Below are 22,290 nucleotides of genomic sequence, written 5' to 3'. Positions count from 1 at the left end.
ACTTGCGTTCTGCATGTGTTTGATCATCGTAGCAGTTAACTACTATGCGCTTTTTTAAAAAAAAAAAAAAAAAAGGGGGGGGGGGCAGAAATTAAAGTTGGACCTGATAAATGCACAGGTTTCCTGCTTGGCAGTCATGCTTGGGGTTTGGGTTGGTTTTGGAGCAGGGGAGGCGCGAAAGGTTTGTAGGCCATTTTTGAAAGATAGCAGAAGATACCATTTCAAACAATAATAAATTGTTGTAAAAGGGTGAATATGAAAATCTTTCCTTTTTTCCCCCCAAGATAACTTTGAATATAAAACGGCTTCCACTGTAAATGAACATGGCTTTTACCTGCAAGATTCTCCTCGGCTCCCAGTTTTTTTAGCATTACAGATTTCAGTAGAAATTGCCCTTTTTAAAAAGATTTGTGCACATGCCTTACACAAATTTTCTTGAACTGCGATTCAGTTTTGAATCGTAGTCAAGATACTCTCATCCCTAGGGCACCTGAGGTACAAGCAGAATTTAGCATAATTAGAATTTCAAAACTAAAGTACCTAGAATTGCCTTGTTCATAATAATAGGCAATTAATTGGTTTTGATATTATCTAGCATGCTTTGTTCCAATGCTTTCAGCTTTCACTTATCAAATCAAGGTGTTAATGCATGTAACTCACTACAGCGTAAATAAATATCGCAAGCATGTGAAAGCAGCTTTGCAAATAGTATGTATAGTATTTCATGCTGGATCCAAAGGAATAGATCTCTTAATTTTAATGTTGGCTTCTTTTCACGTGCATGATAACTCTTTTATGAAGCTGCCAGATTCAAAAAGCCATTGGAAAATGCCACACCTACATTTTTGCATAGGAAACTGTATAGAAAACGTGTTCATTATTTCAAAATATGATTTTAAGATTTAAATATATAATTTCAGGTTACCAGGTTTTGCCTAACCAGCAGCAAAACTACCAGGGTTTAGTTGGAGTTCAGCAGTCTCAGAATCAAAATCTAGTCAGTGGCCAACACAACAACGTTGGGAATCAAATTCAAGGTGTGATTGTTCCATATCCTTCAGTGCCATCTTATCAGGTGGGTAATTTATTCATAACTTCCCAACCACTCTTCTGTGTGAGCGATTTTTTTTTTTTTTTTAAGTGCATTGTTTTGTAAATGGTAGAAAGCCGTGAGCAGGTGACAAAGGTGACATCAGGGACAGAGTTTTAAAAAACAAAAAAACCCCACAATTGAAGTGATAAGAAAATCTGTCACAAGCATGTGAGTTCTAGTCATGTTGAATGCCAAGTGCTGTGTTAATTGTGATTCAGAGGATGGGGAAATAAAACTCATAAGATATCCCTCCCCACCACCCCGCTTTCTACTCTAGAGAAAACCTCTTTTGTTAAAATTTATGGAGTTCCTTGGAACCAACACTTCCATTTTTGGGGAGGAAGAAAAGTTTTTTAATAAAGCACTCTTATTTCAGCTACTGTTTTCACTAGTCTTCTAGATTTAGAGAACTCTAGCAGGTCTTCCAGTTCCTGTGGGGTTTGTTCTTTTTTTCTTTTTGGTTTTTTTTTTTCTGGTGTTTGCTTTTTTTTGTTTGTGGTGGGGATTGTTGGGTGGGGGGGGGGGGTTTGTTGTTGTTGTGTGTGTTTTGGTTTTGGTTTTTGTTTTTTTAATTCTTCTATAAACTAGGTGATGGTCAAGAGGCAGGAAGAAACATTGTCTGCAGAAGAAAATCTTATATGTTTTCTCAATTTTAGGTTCCGGTGCCTCAAGGTTCCCAAGCAGTGCCACAGCAGACATATCAACAGCCTGTTATAATCCCCAGTCAGTCAAATCAAGGGTTGCCCACAACAGGAATGCCAGTTTACTACAGCGTCATTCCATCAGGTCAACAGAATAACTTAAGGTAAGTTTAAGTCAGTTATTTGATTTCTCAGCAACTATGCTTCACTGTCTGTACTGACAGGATCTGCTATAGCATTGCACATATTAAAATGTATTTTAAAGGCAGACTTACAGACACTTTATTACCCATTTATTTTTGCTCTTACACAATTAACTAAAACAACCACTACTGCTTTAATTGGGACTACTTGTTAGACTGGAAAACACTGTTTTCTTATCGCTTTTAGCAATACTTTACCACAGTTCCATGTCTTAAGTGTTCTGCATTCCTTTTCTTAAATGTGAAACACCAGGGTTTTCAGTAGCAATGCCTTTCTGCAGTAACATTTAAGATGACTATCCATATTATCACAATCCACTGCTGGGTTGAACAGTTTGGCAGAGGTTAAACCCCCTTGCTTTCCAACCGACCTCAGATAATTCTGGGAGGTTGGGGGCGGCTGGGCTTAACTTCTGATTAACTCCAATGTGTTACCGTGACTAGGTTCCTTTTACATTCTCGGAAACAGAATTAAGACTCAGAACGGAGCCGAGTGCCAAGTCACTGTATTTGCCAGAAATAGATACAGGAGAGAAAAGCAAAGAAAGAGCAGGAAAAAAAAAAAGGTGAAAAAGGGAACGAGAGGGAGGGAGCGAGGGGGACTGTTGCGATAGCTATCACCACAGATGTGCGGCGGTCCGTCCGGTCCAGGCGGGGAGTCGGGGCGTCCGATGCATCTTTGAAGCCGGTGGAGGGGCGGACGTTCCAGAACGCGTCCCCGTCATCTCTGCTGGTTTCCCCTTTTATAAAGTTGCTCTCCTGCATAGTCAGTAACTGCTCTGCACTCCCCTGCCTCCCACTCGGCGGTGGGGCGCGTGCCCAGTACTGTCACTAGAGGGTGCTTGAAAGTTCTAGAAGGTCCGAGCCCCCCCCCGTGTGTTGCCAGTCGGCCTTGGGCCCGGCCGTGTGCACGGAGGACGAGTACTCCGAGATAATGGGGCGCACATTCCTGCCAGGTCGACCTTGGTGATTAAACCGTTCTGTTCGGCTGCCCTAGTGATCAGGCTTTAGTAGTGAAACTTGCCTGCCAACAATGTTGAGACATGTTTCTAGTCCCTGACACCACCCCGTGGCTCAACATTGGTGGCGAATATAGAGACAGTGGTGAGAGAAAGAATAGAAAGAAAGGCAGAAAGAATAGATCAACAAGAAAGATTTTAGCTATGAAGGCCAAAGCACTGTAATAGTATCAACTCTAAACAAGGCCAATGCCTAACATCAATAACAGTTCAGTTTTCAATAATAAAAGAACAGACTAGGGAGACAAACAGTTTATGCAGTTTGGACTGTGGATGACACAGGCTGATGTACAGCTCTAATTTGTTTAACTCCATCAAGTGACACAGTGGGTACAAACTGCATATTTATGACAACACATTGGTTAACTGAATGAAACATGGGGTGACACATGGCAAAAACAGTAACATTGCTAGACCACATAGTAGGTAAAATAAGATTTCTTTAATCCAAGGAAGCCGGGAGAGCATATCAACATTCCAGCCTTCCCAGGTTTGGACAGGAACATGAGCTAATTTCTGTATTCCAGCAGTAATTTGTTTTACGACCTTGCCGTTGTCATCTACCTTTAAACAGCAGTCAGAATCATTCAATTTCCCACAGACTCCACCTTCTTCAGCTAGGAGGTAGTCGAGAACCGTGCAATGCTGATAAATTGCAGTTTGCATTTGGGTTGCCTGATCTGCCAGTAGGTCAAGGGCCTCAGCTGTTTGGTTGGTGATAATTTCTAATATGGCTTGCAGCCAGATAATGTGATTTAGGTTGTAAATGGGTTCTCAAGCACCACTAACCCATTCATTGGGGTTCCACGTTGTGGGTCCATAATGTCGTATGATACGTTGGGGGGGCCACATGTCTTTACCCCAGGACTGGCCACTCGCATCAGTGAGGGAGGTATCAATAATTTTGGATCATTTTTCCTGCTTCATATCATCATATATTTGAACATCTAAATGGTTTCCACCTGTTTCTGAGAGTAAGAAAAACAAGGGACAGATCACCCCAAGGTAACATATTCCCGACCAGTTTGCTGGAAGTGCTTTATATGCATGGTTTCCACATATTCAGTAGTGTGCCTTAAGGGCCACCGATCTAGTAGCAAAGGGTCCTCTCCAACGTTCTGCACGAGGTGAAGGATCAAAATAAGGGGTGGGCTCTAGACCAAATGGGCCACTTTCAACACAACAATATACTGATTCCTTCGTGGTGTTTTCACAACAGGGTATGTCTGAACAAAGTTCTTCCCATGTAGTCCTTCAATGGGGCCAATCTATTCTACTACAATATTTACAGTTATAAGCTCTTGTTTCCTGGTCCCAAATACAGTCATGGCCTACAGTGTCACCCAGACTTGCATTAAGCATAAGAGACCAAAATCTGGGAAATGCATTCGTGTATCCCTCCTCATTCACCCAGGCATAGGTGTATATGAAGTCACCCTTTTTATATGGCTCTTCCCCCACCTGAACAGCTATGCTTACATTCTGATACGTCCACTCGCACGTGCTGTTGCCTACAAAGGGGCCATCCTTTTGTGTTCTAGCCAAGCACTATTTACCTTTCTCGGGAAATCTTATATGCCAGGGCGAATCATGTGAGCTTTCCCATGTTTTGTTCCCCTTTGCTTCACTGTATCTGCTCACCAACCATTTCGGTGTCAAAGGTATAGCTACCCAGGGCCACCTTGATAGACCAAATGGCCTCCACATATCCAGCATTTTGTGAGATTGTAAACACCTGATATTTGCTTCGGCTATTTGCATGAAAGAATTCTTCATGTTGCTCCCTTCATCCCCAAAGTCTCTGAGGGGGGGTCGCAGTCCATACAATACACCAAAACAACAAAATGGACGTTTTGCTCTGCAAATCCAGCCAAAGCCTACAAATGTTACCCCCCCAAAAAAAAAATTACGAAACCACAAATGGTTACATGAATCAAAAGTTGATCTTGCCACATTCAGTTTTGTTCCTACTGAGGTCTCCTACGAAATGAAACAAAGTATCACCTCACCCTGCTTGGGCTTTGTCTGCACAGTTAAAATGAGGGAACAATCCAGTGAGTGTTAATTTTGTGCTCCTTTGCCCAGGCATCTTTAGCCTTCCAGGCATGCCTATTAAGGGGTTCAGCAAGTACGACAGGGATGGCCCCAATGGTAACATGCTCCATAGTGCCACTAACTCTCCCACTTGGGCACTGCCCTCACCTTTGGTGATTATTTTCCCTCTTGGTATCCACATGAATAGCCACAGCCCGATACTTGCACTGTCTGCCCTCTCGCTTGGCGGAGGCGTCTGTGAACCACACATTTTGCAGCTCTTCTGAAAACAGTGGGGCAATTTTAACAACAGAAGGGGGGGATACCCTCCTGCAGAAAGTTTGTCACTTCTTCCTGTATATTTAACACCTTTGGGGCACTTTCAGTGACGGAAAAAACACTACAATAATGTTCAATTATAGCATACCATTTTCTCACAGTATCCCTTTAGGCCACCCCATCAGGGGGAGGGGTCGCTGCTAACACAGGCCTAATTACCTTAAAGGGTCCCTTTAAAACTACAGGCTTTTGGTGTATGGTTTGTTCCGCTTCTCTAAGGGCTAAGCTCACTACAAACAAACCCTTTTCCCAACTAGAAGATCACTTTTCGGCATCCTTAAAACTTCTAGAATAAAACCCAATCAGTCGGATAGGACCTTCTGGTCCCTTCTGCCAAAAATGAATTAATTCCTGCACTACTTCCCCTCGCATCCACACTTTCCTTCCCGACTGCCAATGGTCAGGGGTTGTTGTCCCTCCTTGAGCAGCCGTAATTCCTTCCCTTTAGAACTTGAGGGCAGGCATCGTTATTGTCCTTATACAAATGCTCTGTTTTAACCAGTGGATACATGTGAGGGAGGCTTTCTACAGTTTCCCTTGCCTTCTGCAAGTCTCCCTAAGGGTAAACTTGCCCTACCCCTGTCTCCTAAAGCTTCACCTCTACCTCTGCCAGTGTATCTGCTTCCCTCAAGAGCTGACTCCTCAATTCCTCCTTTAATATGGAATTTTGATATCTCTCCTCCTCCAACACTTGCTTATTTTCCTTCAGTTGTTCCTGCAGTGACCTTATGACCATCTGCAGTGAGTCTGTTATGGCGTCAGCTTGACAAAGCCTCTGTTTCTTATCTTCCACCGCTGCTGCCAGACTTACTCCCAATACTGCACAAATTATAGCTTTTCCTTTCCCCAGTCTAACCTTCACTTCTTTCTGCAGCACCCTTATCCTGTCTACCACACTCTGTGGTTGAAACCAATGGTTTTTTGCCCAATCTTGTCCCTGGGGTGAGAGATGAGATTGGTGTGCCTCCAAAAGATCATATAGTTTATTTATCCCTTCCACCAGTGAAGAGACATAATCCACTGCCCTCTGAATGGCCATCTTACTTAACACAAAGGGACTATATCGTCCTGAGGGGGCCTCACCTTAATATTCCAAATCGCCCCTATTCACCCTCAGCAGGTTACACATTAATATTGCACTTTCTGTTCTCCGAGAATCCTGCCGACTAAACCAATTTAAAATGTCATGATCCACTGTTGGGTTGAACAGTTTGGCAGAGGTTAAACCCCCTTGCTTTCCAACCGACCTCAGATAATTCTGGGAGGTTGGGGGCGGCTGGGCTTAACTTCTGATTAACTCCAATGTGTTACCGTGACTAGGTTCCTTTTACATTCTCGGAAACAGAATTAAGACTCAGAACGGAGCCGAGTGCCAAGTCACTGTATTTGCCAGAAATAGATACAGGAGAGAAAAGCAAAGAAAGAGCAGGAAAAAAAAAAGGTGAAAAAGGGAACGAGAGGGAGGGAGCGAGGGGGACTGTTGCGATAGCTATCACCACAGATGTGCGGCGGTCCGTCCGGTCCAGGCGGGGAGTCGGGGCGTCCGATGCATCTTTGAAGCCGGTGGACGGGCGGACGTTCCAGAACGTGTCCCCGTCATCTCTGCTGGTTTCCCCTTTTATAAAGTTGCTCTCCTGCATAGTCAGTAACTGCTCTGCACTCCCCTGCCTCCCACTCGGCGGTGGGGCGCGTGCCCAGTACTGTCACTAGAGGGTGCTTGAAAGTTCTAGAAGGTCTGAGCCCCCCCCCGTGTGTTGCCAGTCGGCCTTGGGCCCGGCCGTGTGCACGGAGGACGAGTACTCCGAGATAATGGGGCGCACATTCCTGCCAGGTCGACCTTGGTGATTAAACCGTTCTGTTCGGCTGCCCTAGTGATCAGGCTTTAGTAGTGAAACTTGCCTGCCAACAATGTTGAGACATGTTTCTAGTCCCTGACACACATTTACTGGTTTTATCAAAGATACTACTTTAATAAGGTGTAGAGAAAAGACTATTTAAATCCCAGGAAAAAAAAGCAGACTTTCTTCCCTTTTTTGAGCTTTGTCTGGAGGGAGCTTAGCTGACTTGGTGTAGCTAATGAGGCCTGCTGGCACAAAGTGACTATGAAACAAATATAGGAATATTTTCTTATGCTCGGGCTTTGTTTGATAAATAACATTTTTTACCTACCTTGGTATCAGCAAATTGGTGTACATGTACAGACCTCCCTGTGTATACATCTGCGTCCCTAATGCAATTTGAGTATTTATGGGAGAACAGGTAGGCAGATACCTAAAATAATTCATTAGGATAATGTGTTAGATTTTTCTTTCTCTATTTTTTTGAATTTACAGATGTGTATCACTTAAATTATCTTGCAGGCAGCTTTTAAACAGCAGCAACTGTACGAAGCTTGCTTCTTTTTTTTGTGAGTGCAGACACTTTAGTAGTATTTGTGCTATGTGCCATGGCTTCATCTACTGTAATTTGAATTCTTGTTCTTTGAATCTGCAGGGTTTTTGATCCTTTTCTTCTGTGGTTATATTTGAGGTTCAATGAAGTTACAGGTAGACATAATCCCAGACTTTTTTTTTTTAAGTAAGTTTTGTTGCTTGATCTTTTGCATCATTTAGAATGTCCCTCTCTTTTGAACATGGAAACATTTGTTTGGAATTCAGAGCAGACTAGCAACTAATGACAGCATCTCGCTTTTATCAAAATAGTTCTGTTGCAGCACTTTGACAAGGAAAGCAGAATACTGTTCTGCGGGAACTGAATAGTCTCACACCTACAGGTCACTATTGAGAACTATAATCAGGAGGCAGATGAGAAGCTGTGTGAGAGCACATGTCCCATGCAGATATAAAACCATCTGGTTTAGTTTTCACTGAGTTTTGTCTGCTTTAATGGAAGGGAATCTTGAAATTAAAACTATATAATTGAACTGTGGGACAATGGATGGAACAAACTTTTTGTGACAACGTAGGTAAAAAATGGTAAGTCCAACAGGATTACACCTACTTTTTTCCCCACAACTTGAAGCCATGATTTTTTTTTCTCATTCCTTCAGAATGTTTACTTTATGTGCTAGTACAGAACTGAAGTCCAAGGCTCTGTAGGCACCATTCTGATTATGGCGCACCAACGGGATGTTCTGGCTCTGGCAGTATGGTCAGTTAGTGGTACGGTAGAATTTGCCGATGTCTGTTACTTAGCTGTTTTTCCCCAGAATGCCCTGAAAAATACCTGGTATAAATAAACTTTTACAGTTATCCTGTTCTTATATATTACAAACAAATGAAAGGCTGCTTATCTCCTTGAGTTGTCTTCCATGCCTAGTTATTTTTCCTTTCCCACACCCTCCTTGGCAAAGCCAGGGAAAGGCAATCACCTCTTCAAGCTGTGCTACTTTACACTGAAGCAGAGGCGTGCTCGTTTGGTGTGCTGAGTGAGCTGGCTCAGCTGCACGGAGCCAGCCTCCAGCCGATGGACTGCATCTAAAAATCCTTGTGGCAGGTTCTGTGGTGATCGTTTAACTGAGGCCTAATTCTGGTTAATTGGGCAGGAAGACAAGTTGTCTTTTTATTCTTATTCTATGTGTCTTTACACTGATACAGCACTATTGATACAAAATTCGTATATCAAAATAGGTGAATTAGTGCAGTTTCTTAATGTATGCAGGGCTTAAGTTTTTGCCAACAAAGAGATGTGAAACTTCAGTCTTCTGAAGAATGAGTAGATTCGGGGTTCAGTGGGAATATTATTGATTTTAAAATTAATGCAATATCAGTGATTTGTAGTACGTGTAGACAGCAAATGCAGCAGTCATGATTAAATAAACGAGTGTAGCATAAATGCCTGTTAGTCATGTTCTTTTTTTAATTATTATTATTATTATTACAGCTCATCAGTAGGATATTTGCAGCCTCCTGGATCAGAGCAGATACAGTTTCCTAGAACATCGTCACCATGCAACTCCCAGCAGCTTCAAGGACAGCAGTGTGCAGGTTGGGGGAATAAAGTTTTTATTGAAAGACTTCAAAAATGTCTAGCCAGTGTTGTGCTGGGTGGTCGGGTATTTGCTACTAAAGGTGTAATTTAGATGTAACTATTGTATTATGTTTCCTCTGTGTTCCATCTTTTGAAGCTATACTGGAGGCGGATATTTAAATTTGTTTATTTTTGAAAGCTCTCAATTTACATTCTTAAAATTCAGTAATGTACATCATAATGCCTTGCATGTCTGCTTGTGAGTTGAGACAGACATGGTAACTGTATGTTCTTGGCAGAATGACTTTCATCTTTTCCTGATTAGCTACGTGGGTCTGAAAAATTGACAATTGGGTTCACATTTGATTGAACAAGAGCAAGGTACATTTTGGAAGCAGTGTACCTGGCTCTTCTACTCAGGAAGCATTATAGATTCCACTTCCTGGAGTAGGAGTAGTGATTTTCTTACGAGTTCCCAAGAAGAGGGTGAAAACTGTAAGTGTTCTGGGTTTGGATAGAGAGGAGAGGTAGCGCTTTTGACCTACTGAAAAGCTAAATGAAATACTCCTAGTTTGTGTGGGGTGGTTTGGTTTTATGGTAGCTTTATTTACTGCTTTTACTTTCATAGTTTATAGCAACCATTCAAGTCGGAAGCCATCACCTCCTACATTATTGCCACCTTCATCAAAGTCAAAGCCTCAACAGGCTGCTTCCATTGTGCACTACAGCATAGTGTCTCCATCATCATCATGTAAAAGTTCGCCCACTGGTCTTTCCATCATGCAGCCAATAAAAGGTATATTTTATTGGGATTTTCATCTAAGCCATTCTCTGTAGAAATCCATTGTAAATTGTCAGATTGATTTTGTGGCTAACTACTTGAGTGCATTTCTGCAAATACTTTTTAATTCTTCATCTGAACTGCTATTATTGTAACTGTAAAGATGACAACTTGGAACTTAAGTGAAACAATAATCAACTTCGTGGGGGCAGCCTGGAGGCAGCCTTCAGCAGATAAGTGTCCCTTAGTAGAAGCACTTAAATCAGGTTCAGAATGTTTTGATCTACAAAATATTTGGGTAATTTTTAGGAGGTGTATAAACAGGAGTCTCAATGGCTTGTGAAAACAGTGGTGACATGGAGCTTGTCATATCCATGAAATGTTTACAAATGTTAATATCCAAACACTTAAAAACTCTGAATTTCCAACCATAAAATGGACGGACTGGTCAGGAAATGAAGAGCGCTAGGGTTAGCCTAGCGCTAACCCTAACAAGAGATTATGGAACAATCCAGTGATCATAGCAGTACTGTCTTTATTTTACCAGTAGGGAAATTGGTACATTAGAGGTTTGGTTGGCCAAAAAGGGGTAATCTCAAATATTGCTATCTCTGTATTTTTCAAGCAAGCAATAGATTAAACAACTCTAGGTCGATGTCCTAGATTCCACTATAGATGTGGTGTTTTCTTATGAACATTTATCTTTCAAGATATTTTTAGACTCTGTGTATTAGTAAATAGATAACCAGCAGTTAAGTGGCAAGGTAGCTGGATTAGCAGTGTATTTTAGTTCATGGGCAGGTTTGCTTTTGTTTCATTTTGCTTCCAGTTTGGCTTTAATTCTGGAGGGCTGTCACTGCAGGGTGTCTAAAATTGGTATTGCACTAGTTTGATCTTTTACCCTCCTAGTCTATGCTGGTAGTGCTGGTTTTAGGCAGCTTTGAAGGCCTGATTCAAGCCTGCTAAACTGCGGTTTAAAGAAGTTTGGGGAAAGGGGAAGCCCTCTATGACATAGGGAGAAGAAATTTTGAGAGATTATGGAAAAGCATGCATTTCAGGAAGTGATACTGAGAAGATGAAACAAGGCAACTGAGGTAAGGACAGTGAGGATGTACATAGACAAGCACCAGAGCTGTGTTTCCTTTCATTTGAAAAATGTAGAGGACCAGACTGCAAATCTGGGGAGCCTTTCAACGATTTCTTCTGGGTTTCCCCTCTCATGGGTTTTGACAGGTGACAAAGTGTCTGCGAAGTGGCTCATGTGTTCTGTGACACTTCATTTCATCAGCATGCTTGTTTAGGAATAGAATTCCATTTATTTTCATTTACTGAAATGCTGTGGAACTAGAAGTAGTAGAGAGGACAAGTTTTTCTGGATGTACAAAGTTTTCTTTTGCAGTTTAAATAGCATTTTCAGATTGTGATGCTATTTTTGAGAAATGGTGCTATAGATGGCTTCAGAAGCCACGGATGTTCAGATCTTACAGAACAGAGATAAGTCGAGAGAGTTGTATGCTGAGTGCTGTGGAATAAAATGCTATAATGTTATAAAACAGCAAGATATAAATAAGTATAATGTAAAATAACTATAAATGCATGAAATAGTAAAATGAAACAATTTTTTTTGTGTAAAACATAGTATGTGTATATAGATGTTTGGTACATCTCAGGATTACATATAGGGATTACATGAATTTATGGCTTTACCACTTGTAAACTGTTGTTTTATATACTATTCAGAATACAGTTTACAATAGCTAATATAGTTTTAATATTATGAGTTCATTATTCAACATTGGTTTGCTTTTTGAAGGAGTCTGTTTCTTTTTATGGAACCCGGGGTAGTGAAAACAGCCTCCCATTTTAAAAAATAACAGGATGAATGCATTTTATAATCTGACTGCTCCGAACTGATGTTATGACGTAGGTAGTAAATGGAGAAGATTGTAGACTCCCTCTTTAAAGGTGGATGATTAAATGATGTTTAAACCATGTGTTTTGATCGTGGTTTCTGAGAAATGCTATAAACAGTGGGTAGCATGGAGCAGGAAATAGCAAACAACCATTTACAAGTAAGTAAACAGGAGGTTATATAAATTACCTGGGACAGAGCCATGTCAAAGGGGAAAGAGAGCTTCTCTCTCGGGCAGCCTCTCGTCACATCTCTGCATGTGAAGCCTTATGGGACAGCGCTGGCTCTTCAGCTGTTCTCCCCTGACTTTGGCGTTTCTGTAGCTACTGCGGTAGCTAAGTGGTGTGGGATGCGGGGAACTATTTGCACTCTCTGCCCAGAAAAACGCTCGTATATAAAACGTTGTAAACGCAGGTACCTTTGTCTCCAGCTGAAGATTGATTCCAGGCCTTTGCAATGTATGCCATCATGTCAGAGAAAACATTTTGAGTGCCTATTGCTCTATATCGTGTCAAACTAAGTAGGTAACTTCTGTTTTTAAATGAAGCATATTTTTGCTTAGTATCACATGTTCTTCGACTTATTGCTCTGACAGTAACTACAGTGAATGTTGAATACTTTCAACTACTATTAAACAGAATGATTTCTTTCAAAAATATTCTCTGTAATGAGTTTCAGTGGTTCCACTTACCTTTTCTAGTTCTGAGAAGCCCTCTCAAAGTTAACTATCACAGATTTATGTGATAGTGGAAATATAATTGCACAGAACATACTGCTTTTGTTTTCTCTAATTCTGCAGCTTATCTAGCACAACAGTAATGTTGTTTTCCTTTTTTGGTGTTTTTTTGTGTTTTGTTTGTTTGTTTTGTTTGGGGGTTTTTTTTTGGTTTTTTAATTCATGTCTGTTCTGCTAAAATGAAAATTGAAATGTATGATGAACTAACTGTATCTCACGGATTTCTTGTCTTGTAGCAGTAGCACCACCACCAGGTGGAGGAGTAGTAATGATGCAGCTAAATCTACCTAACAGTCCCCAGCCTCGGAATCATTCACCTCCACAATGGAAACAGAATAAATATTACTGTGATCATCAGAGAGGGCAGAAGTCCACAGAACTTAGCACTTTAGACAGTGCTGCACAGGTATGAAGCTTTTGGTTTGTTTGCCAGGATGACTTATAATTTGCATAAATTGCACCTTTGCAGGTTTTTTTCTGAAGTTCTTTTTGGGTAATAAAAATCTGCTCTGATAATACTTAATACAGCTCTTTTAACTTTACTACTTCAGTCTTTGAATGCTGTAGGTGTTGTTTAGCTTGTTCAGCCAGGTACTTTTAAAAACACTAACTTGTTGTTCATTCCAGTTGCAGCATAGTCCTCAACTAGGTAGTCCTGTCACCTCACCTGCCCAATCACCAGCACCAGCTCAGCTGTCAAACATGAAGAACATCCGTCCCGCGTTAACACCTCTTTCTATTGTGTCCCAGTTTTCTAGACCCTTTGTCCCTGGACAAGGTATATTTTCAGTTAACTCAAATGTATGTATGTTTTCTATTTGAATGTTTTAAAATATTAGTTATATGAGGATTTTCTGACAGGCTGTGGCTCACAAGCAAGATCATCAAAATTATCCACTCAAGCATCATAAGAAACTTCACCTTATCTCTCTGCACTGATACTGTCCCCCGTATTTTCAAAAGCTTCTGATCTTGTTATTGTGAGAGCTTGCTTTCTCATGTGTGAAATTCCCCATTTCAGCACTGAAGATACTACTAAAATGTTTGATATAATTTAGCTTCAAGTTTTAACCATAAAGCAAGAACTTAACACACGCTGTCACACAGGATATAATTTTAGAACTACAAAGATAAAATAAACAATGTGGGACTAGCTCATCTTAATACATTAGGTGGGTGTATTCTTTCGGGGGAAAGGATACAGAAATGCAATGCTGAGATCAATGTTCTGCCAAACTCACTTATTAGTTGATGATGCACTGACTGAAACCGCTGCCTATCGAGAATTCTTCATTCCTTTGTAAAAAAAACTAGGATGGTGGGACTAGAGCCTCTAGCCAATACTGTTGCTGCTTCAATTAGTATTTCAGATAGAACCCACCCAAAGACAGAAAAAAATCCTTGTAGAAGAATTTCAGTCCTCTGCTGCCATGTTAAACAGAAAACCAGAATTTTCACTGAGATGTGATAGTTGATGTTTAAAAAACAAATTATAAACCCCCCTTTTGTCAGTGAGCAAAGACATCCTGGTATAGTTCCCAAACTCAGAATTAATGGGTCTATTTTACAGAAAGATTTACTTTACAGCAAAACTTAAAGAAAATTCTGTATACTTTCCTTATTGATAAAGAAAACCTTATTTTCTTGCCTCTCTTTGTCTTATCTGCTGCATAATCTTTGTGTCATCGCTTTGTATTCTGATGCTGCTGTAAAAATTCCAGGTTGCCTGTTGTGAAGTGTACCTCTCAATTTTCTTAATCTTCTGTGATTACTAGAAACTTCTATTCCATTGTCTTTGTGTATCCTTGGAGCAAACAGGAATGTGAAGATGTACCTGGCTCTAATCGGGGATATAACCACGCAAATGATTAAATTAGTACCCTGAGAGGAGCTTTAGCCTTATTAAGCTCATTTCAAAATGAGAGGATTTAGATAAGACTGCAATGAGGAAAAACTTGTAGTGTGTTTTTCAGTGTAATCCTTAAATGCAAGGAAGCTTGTACCTTTTCACCTTGTGATCACTACGTGACTGACTTACTTTTATTTAATCATGCCAGATATTTTGTTAGCCCAGCCAAATACACTACTTTGTGCATAGTTATTCCGCTTTCTCTTCTGTGTAAGATGTACATCGTAAGAGGAACTTGGAGGAAGATTTCATGTAACAGAAAAACCCTTCTAATTACCTTTCTCTTTAAGGAGATGCCAGATACCCATTGCTTGGCCAGCCGCTGCAATACAATCCACCATCTTTATTACGTGGACAAGTAACAAGCCAACAGGTATTGAAGGGAACAATCTCCTGGCAACATTGAAAAAAAAACAATTCAGGACTACCATTATAACCACCGTGAATAGGGGAATATGTTACTGCCTTAGAGAAGTAATTGAGTGGGAGGTGCATGCTCTCCAATAATGGTTTTAGTCTATGTTAGTATCTCCCGCTGTTTTTGTTTGTGGTATTATAAAAAAAAAAAAAGCGAGAAACATTTTCCTGAAATTTAGTTTTAGGCACAGTGCAGACCATAGAAATTTTTTTTACAGCAATTTGCCAGCAGTTCAAAAAAATCAGAGATAATAATTTTTAAAAAAATAGAAAATGCATGTGGGTATTTCTAAACAAAGAGTGCGATTGGCTTTGCTCACCTCAATATTTTGGTTTTGTTTTTTGTATAAGAAACAAACTGTTTTGCCATCTATTTAATTTTTGGGACAGACACACAGACCCCCTACCTCTACCTTGCTCAGTTCTACCTGAGATCAGCCAGAAGATGCAATAGATTGGGGTGTAGTGTGTTCTTCCATGAAGATTTAAGGTGATTTTTTTTTTTTTCATAATTTCCTCCCTTTCTTCTGAAGCCAAGGATTGAATATGCCTGACTGCAGGATTGCTAAACTCCAAGACTAAAATTAAAATTGGACATGAAAATCTTTTCTGTATCATGGTAGTGCAGGTTATTTTCCAGACATTCCTCTGCACCGTTTTTCACTGAACTAACCTAGAAGTTTTAAGATACTGGTGCATTGTCATTAAAGTACATCATTTATGTCCATCTTCCCAGTGTCAACCTGGAAACAGACATGGAAACAGGGGAAAGAAACCAGCAAAGAAGGCTGCTTCAGCAGATCTTGGTGCAGGAGAACCAGGTACAGACTTGCTGACTGACACAGTCCTCTAGAAAAATGAGTTATGGTGATGGGCTGGGAATGTAACAAGGAAAGCACAAGTGAGAAAAGGGCCAGAATGAAGAGTAATTGGACAGAAATTGACTTGGCAAACACCGGAAACATAAGGATGGAGGAGTTGATTTTAAGAGAGGGGAAGAGGGAGGTGAAATGAGAAAAGCGTGGGTTTGAAGGCTGGAGGAAAGACCAGAGAAGATCAGGGTTGGACAGTACTAAAAGGAAAAGCAAGTCTGTCAGTTTACTGGATGTAAGTTCTATTACATTGTTATATTAAATATCCATACCCCTGCTTCCTTTTATTTGCATGAAATGTGAAATCAAGCATAAACCACAGATTAATTTGTGCTCCTTTTTTTTTTTTTCTTCTAATATAAATAAGCACATGGATTTGGGGGACATATTAGGATATGTACAGATTAGCTCCTTTGGAGTTGGTAAAGATGTCATCCAAATAAAACCTGATATCGTCTATCTTTGTATCTTCACTGAAAAGAGTTTTCGCTGCAAGCGTTACCTACTATGAACCCTTTGCAGAAAGTTACAGATAAATCAGCTTTTTTGAACCATTTACTGGAGAGGGCTTTCTGAGAGAAGACACACTGTTTTTTTTAGTGCAGTGATGTGTGCATTGTTAACAGGCAAAGCCAGTGAGATGCTGTGGTGAGTTCTCAAACCTGCTGCAAAATTAGGTGTTGGTTATTTCTTATTTTTTCTCCTCTTTCAAGGGCCCTCTTTGTATTCTCAGCTTTTATTCATATGCTTCTAGCTGTAAGCATTGCTAAATGTGAAAGCAAAAGGCTCTCTAGAATACCAGAAATGGAATGCTTGTGTATTTGCTATCAGCCAACTGGAGATACGATGATGAAATAACTCATTTTCCATTGTGTGTGTTGTATCATCAAGTACAATGACCAATTTAGATTCAATGTTTTTCTTGTTTCAGTTGTGGGAAAAGTTCTAGAAATCACTGAACTGCCAGAAGGCATAACTCGTACAGAAGCAGAAAAATTATTTGGAGAACTTTTAAAAGTTGGTGCCAAGATTCGGTGGCTAAGAGATTCCCAGTGTCTACAAACACAGCAGCAGCACCATCGCCGTTACTGTGGCAGTGGAGACAGTAGCATGAACACTGAGCCATCCAAACCTAGTGACTTGGCTTCCACTTACACCGTTCTAGCTACGTTCCCTACAATGTCGGCTGCTCAGAATGCATTGAAGAAACAAAGCAGTACCTCAGTGAACAAGTTCAGGCTGAGAACAAGCAAGAAGCACTACGACTTTCACGTTCTGGAAAGGGCTAGTTCTCAGTAGCAGTTACATCAGTGGACACTCAGCCTTTACTACTTCCGTGCCCTCCTCTCTTGATTGGCTTGATGTTACAGGGTTTCTGTTCTCTGCACGGAGACTCCTGGGATATTTTGTCATATGACATTAGCCATTGAAGAATAAATAACACGGTGAATCCAGCAAGATGAAGAAAAAAAAATGCCGAGTTAATCCCAGAAAATAGCAAGGAATCATCTTTGAGACAGGCAGCTTTCTACAAGGAATGCTGTTGAAATGCCCCCTACTTTTGTAGTAGTTTTGTTTTATATTTTTGAATTCTTGTATCAGATCCAAAGTTCTATTGTACAGCAAATGTTCATAAAAATCCATATTCAGATTTGTATTTTATAATCCCTTTTCACAGCCAGCACATAGCTGTCCATCCCAAGGCAGGAACCTGAGGATTGGTGGAGGGGAAGAGAGACCATTTTCAAGGAATTACACTCATTTTCTAGAAAACTGTCCCAGATTGTCAAGTTAACCTGTTTTTTGTCCCTTGTGGTTTTCATTTTTGGGGTTGGGTGGGGTTTTTATTTTGGAGTTTTTGTTGGTTTTTTGTTTGGGATTTTTTTTAAGGAAAGAAAAAGTAATTTAAGTAGCTAACTCCTTAGATGGTCATTTTCTTTTGAGATTTCATTTGAGCAATGTCAAAAGAAATTACAAGTAGGTTGGACCCTTGAAGGATTTGCTTCTGATCCAACAAGTTTAATAATTATTTAAAGGGAAGTATGAATAGGTTACAAAGAATGTTCACTGAATCACATTTTAATTTTTCTTTTTAGCAGAAGTGTGAAGAAACTAAAATGTATCTTCACCAGTAACAAAATGTTTGCACTTTAATTGTGTTCCCACCAGTATGGATCTCTTTCTCTTCCTTTTCACGCTAAGATAAATTGTGTTTGATAAGTGCTGGAAACCTTTTTAATGGTTTACGTTTTCATCATTTGCAGATGCTCACTGGACATTAAAGATTCATTGCACATAAATGAAACAAACTTTTTTCAATTTGTGTAATTTGCAAGGCTGTACAATGTGTGCTGATGCAAGCCTTTTTCAGTTCAAGAAAATAAATGTTTACAAACACAAATTTTTTCAGTGCACTTGTTTAAACTTCTAGGAATCTTCTGAAACCTGTATGAACATGTTAATGGTTTGGATCCCTGCAAATCTGAGAAAAGAACTTAACGCAGATACTAAACTCCTCAAAGAACCACTATCACTGTTCCTCCTCTTGAAGCATTTACTTAGGTTATCCTGCCCTTCATCATTTTTGATGTTTCCCTAGACAAGTAAAAAGAGAGAGAAATTGATCAGAGACCATAAGGTCCTGGGTTTCTATTTTTAGCATGGGCGCTGATTTGCTGTGAAGATGTGCAACTACTTGTTCCCTTCTTAAGGTTATCACTTTGTGAAAGATGCGTTTGTACCTTCTGTAAGTGGAAACTCAAGGTAAACATGTTTAAAAACACATTTTATAGAGGAAAAGTAAAGAATTTAGGTGCCTAAACCAGGATTAATTTTCATCTTGTATAGAAAAAATCCTATCCCTGAACAACCAAACGTAAACGTGTGAAGCAGTAGAACGTTACTATGCTTGTTCTGTTCTTAAATCCTTCATGTGATGAATCAAAGTACTTGGAAGAAAACTGACCTGTCTGGGAATACTGTAGCCTAATGAGTTAGGTATATGGGTCTTGATTCTGCAAAATGCTGTGGCGACGGGTATTTACATGACTAAAGGCAAATCTGCACACAGATGCTCCCCTAAAACGGGGAAATGTTCAGCTACAACCCCATAGCCAAAAGACAAATCTACTTATCCCCGTCTGCTTTTCTAAAAGGGTGGTGCTTCTTGGCATTTGAGTTGTTATGCCACTACTTGAATGAGGGGATATATCCTTCTTCCTCCTCAGGTTGCATTGTGGTAGTTGACCATATCCAAAACCAAAGCTGATAAGAACCCCAGTTTATGCAGATTATAATATCCTCCTCCAGATTATAATATCCACCATTAATGTGAGATGATGACGTGACTCGCACACATGTTCTGTCACTGCCTCTAGCCCATTTCCAGTTTGAATCCTGTAGTTAAAAGATAAAAGGTCTGTAACGAGAGGTGTTACAACTGAGAGAGGCAGCTGCCTCCTGTGGCTAACATGTTCCAGGACAAGATTTTTCATAGGTGTAGATGAGTAGTCAATCACTGAGAGCTTCCATCTGTTCTGAACAACCCAAGAACTAAACCTAACACCAAATCAAACCATTTCCAAAGGATGCTGCATGACTTGCTTCATTTAATAAACTTTCCCCATAATAACCAAAAAGAAAATGTACTGAGAGGTAAGCAGGGAGAACAAGCAACCCAGAAAAGCAGGGGAGGGATGCACTGATTCAGAACAAGGCCCAGCAAATACTTAATTCTTATCAAGCAAGCTGTAAACTTGAGTGAAAATGCTCTAGAAGGAAAAACCAGAACATTTAAGAAGCTAGTTGTATTCTAATCCTGAATCTGATACTTACAATTACTACAAGCAGGTCACCCTTTCTGGGTATTTTGCTTAGTATTAAACAAGTTTTAATACATGGCAGTTACGGCCTGCCAACATGAGCCTCACAGATACAATTACCAGGACTTCGGAAGTGCCAATGGCCTCTGACATCTACACTGGGCACAGAATTCAAATATTTCTGCTTTATAGTCTTGTTTGTTCCTGATTTTGTGCTATTTCATACTGTCCCTAGTAACAGGGCTTCAACTCATCTAACCAAGACCGTTTGTACCTTCCTGGCTTTTACACTTCTGCCCCTTTTGGTTCCTTAAAACACACAAGGCTTGAGACTGTGTGCAAAAACCCTGGTACAAGGTTTGGATCATGTTCTAGAAAGCAAATGCGCTTTATGGTATGAAATAGATGTATGTAAAACTAACATTCTCAAGTGTTCTCAATGATTCCTCTATTTGAGCTTATCATTTAACATGACAGTCATTTTTTAAAGCAAACAGTGGCAAAAGGAATTAAGTGGGGACTTATATTGTAGTAATTCTATAAATTTCATGTTGTTGGGAAAATGTGTTACAACTCTTAAAGCTGAGGAAAAAGCACTGGAAAAATAACCAGAAAAGCCAAACAAATCTGGCTATTATCTACTCTACCAAAGGCTACTATTTATTTTAATTTTTATTACAGTTATATTACTGTGTAATATGCATCCCTGAACTGTGAACGGATTCAATGTTATTTGTAATATTATAGTGAAAATGGTAATTCAAAATTAAGAAAACCAATATAAGCCCCATATACTGGGAACACTCAAAAACACATGGCCCTGAGGTTGGGTTCGGGTAGATCATTTCAGCATGCCTGAGAATCTACTCACAGCCTCCGCCAAATGACAGCCTCCTGTGCCTCGTGTTTTGGTAAGACTGGACTGCTGTAAAGTGAAACGTTGGTAATAGGGGTCTTGCACCTTACCTGAGTCTCCTCCCTGGGCAAATTTAACCTATTACAATCTGAAATCCTTTTCTTTCACTGGCACACCTATGCTTAGATAACATAAAAAGAAAAGTAGTGGAACATCTACAAAGGAGGCAATCTAGCACTGTGGTGTACTGAAGACTAGCACTTGGGTGTTTCTACCCGCAACCATCACGAATCCTGCTGGCCTTTTGTAGAACACACGTTCTGTTTCAAGAACCAGGTGGCACAGGACAGCAGTGGGTAGATGGGAGTTCAGTTTTGTCAAAACCTGAGAAGAATTGTTCAGGCTGATGAATCAAATAAGGTACTTTGACATGCAACATGCCTTTCACAGCAAGACCATTTTTTGTCTTGCTTTACACACACAGTTCTACGCCCTTTTCCTATCTGGTAATGTAAGCCACTTCCCTCTCAAGGGGGAATAGAGAGTTATACTCACATGCTATGACACTCATCTGTGCCTTAAAACTTCACACTGTACACATTGTTTTGAGTTAATCTTGTACTAACTTGTTTGGATGTCTGAAAGGGAGTCAAAATTGCAACTAACTTCTATAAATATCTGGTTTAGCTCCAGGACATATTTTTTCACTAGAAAATTGGTATGGGCTGTATTTAGCCCTGAGGCAAAGAATGTTGATATGAAGTTTTGGAGAAAACTGATCAAACCACTTTCATGTTACAGGTCAGGAAAAATTATTGTAGCTGGAATTTCTATATATTTCCAGCTGAGAAAAGACTTATTTAAATCCCTTCAAAGTTTCTACAGCTCAATCCTCATCAAGGTTGACATGCTGCCTCTATTCAGTGTCCTGCCTCTATTCACATTTAAAATGTTTTGGGTTTGGGTATTTTTGGCTGTTGAGGTCAACACATATAAACTTAAAATGCACAATGGCAATATGACTTCATTTTGGAAGCCTTATTTCTCAGGTGTAGACCAGAACTCTTAAAAGGGCCTAATTTCCAAAACATTCTGAAAATTAAGTCCCTTAAAGTTCTCTTATTCTGGAACCTGAGAGGAAAGTCACTATTCACATACGAAAACTTCAGATGCAAGGTCCAGTGTAAATGAAGTTTCCTCTTGGCTGACTTGAAAATGTGTGCAATCATGTTCTTATCACAGTATGTGTGAGCCTCCTTTTAGTTCAACATCTGGCATGTGAGTTCAGGGCTGTAGGGCTGGAGTTTGGACCTGACTCTGTTTGGCAGCCCCTTATTAGCAAAGTTCAGTTTTCATCCTGCTCGTAACTTCGTGATGTTTTGTGATGTTTGCTGTTTGTCAGAATTTGCCAGCTTGGAAGTTGCTCGAGGGATGATTAAGAACCGATCTTCTTTCTAGAAGAAATTCTAAAATTTGGTTCAGGGCACAAACACTTTAGTGTTTGCTGCTTTTTTTAATTTTTCAGTCTTACTGGTAAAGCACACAAGCCTAGTCATTATATGGGATGCATGCAACTGTAAAGAACTGTTTCTGCACTTCTGAAGAGAAACTTGAATGTCAGATAAGACTAGTGCTGTAAACCAAAGAGCTATATGGGAAAAATCTGTATATTGCTGATAGTTGTATGG

The 22,290-nt window shown here is 40.0% G+C and overlaps 1 protein-coding gene across 7 annotated transcripts in view; it reads left to right on the top strand.

The window, feature by feature from the left end:
• Positions 1-18,326, top strand: part of R3HDM1 (R3H domain containing 1) — a 59,717-nt gene extending 41,391 nt beyond the window's left edge. For all 7 annotated transcript variants that reach the window (XM_064451053.1, XM_064451051.1, XM_064451048.1 and 4 more), the window contains 9 exons: positions 921-1,075; positions 1,750-1,898; positions 9,212-9,315; positions 9,927-10,094; positions 12,964-13,133; positions 13,355-13,505; positions 14,927-15,009; positions 15,790-15,874; positions 16,857-18,326. In XM_064451053.1, coding sequence (XP_064307123.1) covers positions 921-1,075; positions 1,750-1,898; positions 9,212-9,315; positions 9,927-10,094; positions 12,964-13,133; positions 13,355-13,505; positions 14,927-15,009; positions 15,790-15,874; positions 16,857-17,224 — 1,433 coding nt within the window. In that variant the 3' untranslated portion in view covers positions 17,225-18,326. The remainder of the gene's footprint in view (positions 1-920; positions 1,076-1,749; positions 1,899-9,211; positions 9,316-9,926; positions 10,095-12,963; positions 13,134-13,354; positions 13,506-14,926; positions 15,010-15,789; positions 15,875-16,856) is intronic.
• Positions 18,327-22,290: the final 3,964 nt, after the last annotated feature.

This window comes from Phalacrocorax carbo, chromosome 5, assembly GCF_963921805.1.
Source record: "Phalacrocorax carbo chromosome 5, bPhaCar2.1, whole genome shotgun sequence".
NCBI classification, from domain to species: Eukaryota; Metazoa; Chordata; class Aves; order Suliformes; family Phalacrocoracidae; genus Phalacrocorax; species Phalacrocorax carbo.
This window is presented reverse-complemented; position numbering and strand designations above follow the sequence as displayed.